This window comes from Limulus polyphemus, unplaced genomic scaffold, assembly GCF_000517525.1.
Source record: "Limulus polyphemus unplaced genomic scaffold, Limulus_polyphemus-2.1.2 Scaffold8984, whole genome shotgun sequence".
NCBI classification, from domain to species: Eukaryota; Metazoa; Arthropoda; class Merostomata; order Xiphosura; family Limulidae; genus Limulus; species Limulus polyphemus.
Genome location: NW_013674594.1, coordinates 18,694 through 27,281, shown reverse-complemented (window position 1 = coordinate 27,281; position 8,588 = coordinate 18,694). Strand labels below are relative to the sequence as shown.

The 8,588-nt window shown below is 34.5% G+C and overlaps 1 protein-coding gene across 1 annotated transcript in view; it reads left to right on the top strand.

Moving 5' to 3' along the window:
• Positions 1-387: 387 nt before the first annotated feature.
• The window catches only part of LOC111083304, a 16,873-nt gene continuing 8,672 nt past the window's right edge, over positions 388-8,588 (top strand). The window contains exons 1-2 of the mRNA XM_022379739.1: positions 388-543; positions 7,368-7,445. Of these exons, the coding sequence (XP_022235447.1) occupies positions 458-543; positions 7,368-7,445 (164 nt within the window). The 5' untranslated portion in view covers positions 388-457. The remainder of the gene's footprint in view (positions 544-7,367; positions 7,446-8,588) is intronic.

Below are 8,588 nucleotides of genomic sequence, written 5' to 3'. Positions count from 1 at the left end.
CTCTATCTCTGGTGTATATGCCGCTTTTCAGCTATCCAGAGCGTCCCAAGTCGAAAACCGGTGAATAGTCAAAACCGAGACTTCTTATTTTCGTTCCTTATTGACTACTGTACTGTTGACTAGCTTCTTTCCTTCTAGAGGCGCAGATAACATTTATGTAGTCTTGCGCGAAAATTCTAGATAGACAAACAGACACTTCAGAGATGATAAAAACAAAATAGTTTAAATATCATAGGAGAAAAAATCTTATTGCCAAGTTCATATAGGGTATAAACGTTTACTTGAGAATGAATAGTTCTTTAGCTTGGAAATATGTACATGTTCGTTATCATGTAAAATATATCCATCAAAACCTTTATTTTTCGGATTTATATGCTTGAGGAATGGAAATAAAAAATAAATGTAGTTAGATTTATACCTTTTTCTTTTACCACTACATCGTTTAGGACTACAGAAGATGTCGCGTCGATTTGGTTTAGCCTTGGTGTTTCTTCTTGCCACCACCAGAGTGCTGGCACGAGTTGCAGAGGAGCTTGACTGTAGGTACGTTATCGTAGCGATAGATTAGGCTAAGGGCAATATGCTTCAGATAAGAATGTAAGATAAAATACTGCCTCTTTCTCTCTTTTTATTTTTTTTTGTTCAAATAAAATCCAGAATCTGAATATTCATAACTAACATGGGATATGAAATTTCATATTAAATTCTACAATAAACTAGTAAGTCACCCGTGAAAACTCGCGGGAAACAACAACTATGCCAACAAGTTGTATCAATTTTGTTTTGGATTACCACCAGTTACATATTTGGTCAGTTTTCAAGATATCTGTACAGCCATTCCAGAGAACTTCAAACTCCCTTGACACCCTATTAGTGGTCCGAGTATACAAATTTCAGAAATATATATGTACGTAAAATTATTCTTTACATGTTCGTGCCAATTTGCATGTAAATTCGTGGGTCCAACACTGAAAACTTTCAAAGTCTGAATTTAGATTAAAGTGGCCATCATTCGTGGGCGAATGCAACGTGTCCCCGCCACACAATCCTAACATGGACAATGTTGACACCAGAAACATCGAAAACTGTCTATATCCCTTAACCAACTTACATGTGTATGTTAACCAACTTACATTGACTTTGGTACAAAGATACCTTTTTGCAGATCCCAAACGAAGTACTCTGAATAATTCACAAAAATCCCAAATTGTGATTCCTCCAAAAAACTGAGCAAAAGTAAAAAATTCCAAAATTGTTTATATCTCTATTGGGGACCTGCAAAGAGAATCTTTGTACTAAATCCCATATAAATTGCCAAAAACAAGGGTAAGTAATTGACCAAATCCTTTAATATTATGGGTTTATTTAACCTTTTGACACCCCTTAAAATGACCAGACATAAGCATGTCCCATATTTTTGTTTGTCAATGTGTGGGACCTATAGAAAAGTATCTTTGTATCATATTCCATGTAAATTGGTCAAAATACGGTCGAGTAATTGACCAATGCTCCCAAATTGTGCTTTTGTTAAAAATCGTTTAAAAAATCTATCCAACTAGTATCACTTTACTTGTTTGTGTAGTTTTTATTGTAGCATTTATTTTGTTTTGGATACTTCTTAAAGCAATTCTACAAATAACCAAAATCCCTACGTTCCGTTAAAATTATATGCATATTTTTCCATATATAATAAAATTTCTTAATAACCTTTCTATTTTATACGGTTGTCATTTTTCAAATAATTAATTCTGATTTTCAGAGAAGTATATTTATGTCATAAAGACATTATGGTACAAAAACAAACAAACAGACTCATTACTTTTAAGCATGATATATATATATATACACACACACATATATATATGAACCACGACACAGATTCAACTGTATATATATATGATAATTACTACAGGTATCTAAACTGCACCTGTCACTTGAAGCTTTGTTGGACACGAAGTAATTAAGATCGATGAACAAAATGGCGCCTAAGAAGCATCCTTAATGTTAGACTATTATATCTCGCGACATATATATATATGTTATCTCAAAGAAAGCTCTGGACGAAGATGAAGACAAGTGAAATGCGAAAATGAAAAACGAACTTGTAATTCCCTAAGATTGTCAACTTACGCTTGATATGGTACAAATTAACACCGTACTTTTAAAATAAGTTACCAGTCTTTCGTTGTTATTGTCAATTTAAAACAGTAATAATACATCACCTTAGTAATGACAAATATGGCCTGCCGAAACTAGTCGTTTTTTTATGTTTTATTAATTACCTTATCATTTGTGCATTATTGTGATGATGTATTATTACTGTTTGTTATAAATTTGCGCAAAGTACTTCTCCATCTTAAAATGTGAATTTAGAAGTTAGATGATTGCTGACCGATCTTATGAAGTTACACTATTAGTTTGGACCAAAGATAAATAGTTTTTTTTTCGTAGGATTTTGTTGGCTTTAACAAAATATCGTAATTCTAATGTTTAAATACAACCAGAGAGAGATTATCAGGTGATGTGTTGAAATGAACACACATACTATACTCGCGTTCTGCTACGGGGTTCAAAGGCTCTTCCAGGATTCACAGAGGTCCCCAGAGAACGGGATAGACTGTTCTCTTATAACGCACATATAACTAAAAGTTCGGAGCGTGTTAAGCACCACCACGACGTGAACCTTAGACCTTCCGATACATAACATGGAACCCTAACCATTTGGTGACTCTCTGAATAATTGGTTAGCGGAAAAATAAATAAATTAGGAATTACCAGGGGCCGATTTAGAGAAGGCGGAGCGAGTGTATAAACCCCCTTTAAATTGTGATTGATTAGAAAACATCTTTCGCGCATGCTCCTTTTTACCATGATGACCTACAGACTGCAGTGATTATCAAATTTAACAATATGGTAAAAAAAACTACAAAAAATACCTTTCCCAGACTCACACTTGCCATTAAACACATTTGGCAATTTTGTTTCAATAAACTGAATCTCGCGAGAAAGCATGTGACATTGCGAAAGGTCAGCAAAAGTTTAAACGTGGACAAGCAGCAGAAGACGCTGAATAAATTCTGAACTATAAAGGGTATAACTGTATACCAATTTTTTGTGTATTAGGAGATATCAGGGGCGGATCAAGGATCATTATATATTATATATATATCACTGAAATCCCGCCCTCCCCTCCTTAACACAGCCTCCTCACTAGTCTTTATACAGAGCTCATTAGTAATGTTGAACCACTGACTAGAGGGAAGACATTCAATTATCACCAGCCTACTACCTACCATCCATAACTCTGTTACAGGCAGAACGATGGCTACACCCACTTTGAGGTTGCAACGTGCCAAAAACCACCAAGTGTTAGAATGTTATACAGCTCATTCCTACCTTATTTCCATATTTTTGGTGCTCCCATTCCTATTTCCTAATTTTATTATTTTAAGATTGTTTACACTTGTCTCATAGATTTTTTGGTACTAAGTCTCGAGAATGACTGGACTTTAGGCCTATCATTCTCGTAGCTTTTCTTGGTATTAAGTCTCGAGAGTGACTGAGCTCTAGCCCTATCCTTCTCGTAGCTTTTATTAGAGCTATCTCTCGACATTTTCTGGCTTTGTTTATATCTTTCCTATATTTTTCTTCCATCTATCCAGGGTAGCACTCTTTTCTTTATCCGGATGAATGGCTAAGGCTTGTTTCACATATTCAGCATTACTGTTTCTCACCTTATCTCTATTCTTGCAGTAATGCTCTATTCGCTGGGACAAAAACTTTTCAAGGTTATCAACATCAGAGTTTCTCCTTTTCTCTCGTTTTGTTTCCTTGAAAGGCATGTTTTAACAATCGTACTGTTTCAAGTACAACCTTAGATGTCAATAAGTCACACTTAGTGTGAACACAATGCAAAGGTTAATTATACAACTTATCATTTTTGTTTTCAGTCCAGAGCACTCGGGCAAAGCCGTGCCAGACTTTGGCAGCGATAGCGTTCGTCCTTACGTTTTACGCACTGACTGTTATGATAGAATTGCTTTGTCCAACACAGAACCCTCAAGTCAGATGTATAAAACTAAAAACTTCGTTTCCTAAGGTTAGATCTAGGGAATATACGTAGTCCACATTTTTCTATTTAGCTGATACAGCTGCAGGCTTATCAAGTTGCATGTGCACATAAGCAATCGTGCACTCGCACGTGATATGAGGGCAGGTTGTTACTTGGCAACTCACAGAGCATGCGTGTAATCATAGAATATGGGTACTAGTGTATTGTTAGCTCGTTGGTAGTGTTGCAAAATGGTTATTGTTGTTACTTGTTATTACCAAAGTTATAAGTAAAAGTAAGAGAAATGCTTTTAGTCCAGGTAGCGTAATTCAATCACACGCATTTAGATTTGCGTAAGTTGAAGGCAGATTGACAAATTTGTGGTTTTGTGAAATTTTTGTTTTTACTCTACCGACTTTCTTCAGTGCTTTGGTGGCTTGTTGCTCTGCATTTGGTTTGTTTGCTACTCAGTGTGTGTAAAGTGCTTATAAAGATTTGTTTACATGCTGTTTGAAGCCTGTTTGAGATTTTAATTTGTATTGCACATCTGGCTCATTCCTACTATAAATACTACCATACTTATGATAAGACATTTAGTTTTCGATAAACAAACTGATATAGATAGATAAATAGACAGGCCCTTAAACAATACAGAAACTCTCCTGGTTTTCTGTTTTTATAAGTCAGAACATTAATGAATTTACTTGAATGACTTACTACCTTCTCTGTAAACAAATACATCCCCCAAACAGCTTGATAACAAAACGCAAAACAAGCTTTATAATTGCAGGGGTTATTCGCTGATTAACAAGTTATAAAGATTTTTTTTTCTTTGAGGAAAGTTTCATAAGATATTCTACCAAATTAAGGGTATTTTCATTTTATTCGTGGCAAGTGGTTTGCTCTATATTCATATAGTTAACGATTTAAAAGAGAACATCACATCTGTCAGTTTTCCTATCATTCTATACTCTGTGTCTGAATAAGCCTAGTTGTTTTATATTGTGTGCAGTGTATAATATACCTAGGAATTCAATAAACTGGTTTTTATTAGGATCTCTCCATGATATGGGCTTAGTTCTACTTTACATCCCAGACAAAGAAAAATCAACGCCAGCTTTCATAACCAATTCATCAATTTTATTGACCTCAATTTTCTTTTCGTCCACTCTTTACATAATTATCTCGCAATTTTTTATGTTGTTTTATTTTTTAACCTTAACTTCCGCATGTGGAGTATCTATGACAACCTATCCTAATAAATAGATAGAATAACTCTTAGCGTGGTAAGAATGCGCAGTCTTCACAATGTCTTGAAAGGTTCAGATGCCAGTTTCAAATATGCATAGGAAACCTTCCAACAACTTAAAATTAATAATTTCCTTGTTCTAAATTATTTGGTGAAAATACTGTATTGGCCCGATTATAAAGCGATGTTTTTGAATTAATAATTAGGCTGTAAAATTCATAGTCCCCTTATAATCGCGGCCGACCACAGGCATCTCCCCCATACTCCCCCTGTCACATTCCTGAATGTCCAGATAGCATCCGTCTACGCATGTGCGACAGATGTATGCTCAAGATCATCGCTAATTCTTGCAACTAATCCACTTGCAAGCTGTTTAGTTATAGTATTGATTTTGCTGGTGCATTATTGCTTGGACTGTGCTTGTTTTAAATTTTATAATAATTGTTGTCTATGAGTCTCATTTTAGTGATCAACCCTTGTGCAAAAATTAGTGACAACATTGAAAGACAGGGCACAAATAAATGTCAAATTAACAAAGGATTACGACGGAGTTATGATGCAAATATTAAAATTATGGAAGTGCTTGAGGCAGAAAAAACGAACAATTGTACCGCTGCTAGAAAATATGGTGTAACTGAAAACATTGTGAGACATTGGTGGAAACAAAAGTCTGAACTCCTTAATACACTTTCTACAAGAAAGGCGTATCGCAGACCTAAAAAAAAGGACGTTAGAAAACCAAACTTTTTCTTTCCCAAGAATTTTGAAAATGGAGGTCGCCTTATATTCGAGATCGCTCTATAATTGGACCAATGCGGTAATTCGAAGTCCTGTCCATGTTGCGATAACAAATTATTTTATTTCTTCCTTAAAGCTTCTACAGACTCGTCCACTGTTGTAACTTGTATCAACTTGTAGGCTTAAGTCTACAGATGACGTTCAAACGAAAACACTCAGTTAACGGCATTATAATTAAAGATAAACTTACTTGTTCAGTTTCACGGATAATCGATCGAATAACTGAACGATTATTAGTTCTGATTGAAATACTAAACTAAACTGACTGACTAACACTCTTCTGACTCAATACTCATTCACTATTCACTTCTCACTGAAAGCAAAACACTGGTTCTACTCATAACTTTGAAAAGATATACAGACCAAGACACAAAACATTTTTATGTATGTATGTCAAGCAGAATTTGGCAGAGAAAGCGATCAAAAACGTAAATGTCAATGTTGGAAATTGTATGTTTACCAAAGATTTGTCTTAATTAAGACGAGAGATCATTATAAACCTAAGCAAAAACTTAAAAATTATTTAAAACAAAAAGTCAAGAAATGTACAGCCACAAAAACAAGAAAAGGCATTAGCTTTCCATGGTATTGTTGTAGCATTGTTTGTTCTTTCGTTGGCATGTTCTTTTAAATTTTCTGGTGAAAAAGATTCAATCTTCGGTCTACGTAACAATGACAAATTAGTTTATTTCTTCCTTTAGCGTTTCTACAAGTTTAAACTTGTGGTACGTTGAAGGCCACATTTACAGCCACGATAAATTTATTACACCATCGTAAAAATATACTTACTTCTACAAAGTAACTCAATATACGCGTTAGTTAACACGGATTCAAACCCTTCACTAAAAACACACCAACTGATTCACCCTATCGACTATAAACAACTCGCTATCTTATTCGAGTCTGGTATTTATAATCTCTTTGACAACAAATCCTAAGAACTTTCTAAGCCTATATTGTTACTTTCGATCTTAACGTTATTATTACGACCACAGCTCCGTCTAGGTAACAAACAAGTTACTACATTCAAAATATAGCTTAGGAAACCAATAATTATTATATATGAAACATAATATTATCTTCCCAGCATCGGGACATAGAATTATCTGGCACTGGAACAAATTAACTACCAACACTGAAGCATAGTGTTATATGCTCAGTGTTGTGAAAGAGTGGTAATTATCCAGCGCTAAACCACATTGTTAATTACCCAGAATCAAGTAAAGTAAACATTATGAATGTTATGTTATTTCTTTTGTGTTTTTACAGCAAGTACGTATTTGCGCCCATATGCCGTGGAGTTAGTGCTAAAAGATCTGGATCCCACATATCCAAGCACCTTTCAAGGTATGTTTCTGATATTTGTTTTACGTGCTTAAACGAGTCACGTGCATACAACAACACCAAAACATAATGCTATCTGTTCAGCAAGTTGATTGTTTTTTAAATTGTTGTTACTGTTTTCATACTTACATCACTATTGTTGTTACATTCGTTTTTCAAATATAAGTTTCCATATTTTACCTATTGATCATAACGCGTTAGAGGTCTAATGCCAGGTTAAATCTTTCACTGTGTTGTTTTTTTCTTCGGCAAGCAATAAGGGCGGGTGATTAACAAGTATGGTGTGAATTACAACAAAATAGTTAGTTTATATGATATTGCTGAAATCTAAATAGACCTAACAAAAATATTCAATATCAGTATACCCTGACGGTCAACTTAGCATAAACACGTAAAAATTCACTAGTTATTATTTGACATTTCAGTAGGCCTAAAGGAAGCATTTAGCTGATTAATGTGATGTAGTGATATTCAAGCCTAACAAGTTAAAGCTATAAGTATTTTATAAGATAAATATAACATGACCTTTATTTCTAGAATAGCGTCTATATTATACAAAGTGGGTATATTTGTGCCATATGCGCTACGCATGCGAAGATAGTGAAATTATTAGAGAGGAGGAATATTACCAACCATGACGCAATTTTTCCACCATTTTATCCCTGATAAACATTCCGATTTTAACACTCTAACCCAGTTTAGAGTCAAACATGAAACTAACAATTATGTAACTATATATTTAACAAAGATTAGGCTACGTTAGAAGAAATAAGTTAAGCCTACCCTGTGCCGAAATGAAGATTGTTCGTAACAAGCCATGTTTATCACGAGACACTAACCAATCAGTGTTAGTTACGGAAATAGCATATTGTGATTGAGACTCAAATTGGAAAATACTAAGTTCAAAAACACATGATTATACATGCATTGAAATCGCATAACGATTGGCGTAAGTATAGCCACTGCATATATTATATTGTAACTCAGTAAGTCGCCTTTCGATAAAACTCCTGAAGAGGCTATAAGTCAATATCGAATTATAATAAAAACGGTGTGCTGGAGTTAGAGTTCGTGTTGTTAAGTCTCCGTTTGTTAATTGATTTTCCGTAACTTCGTTCCGACGAACCTTTAGCGACACAAGTCCTT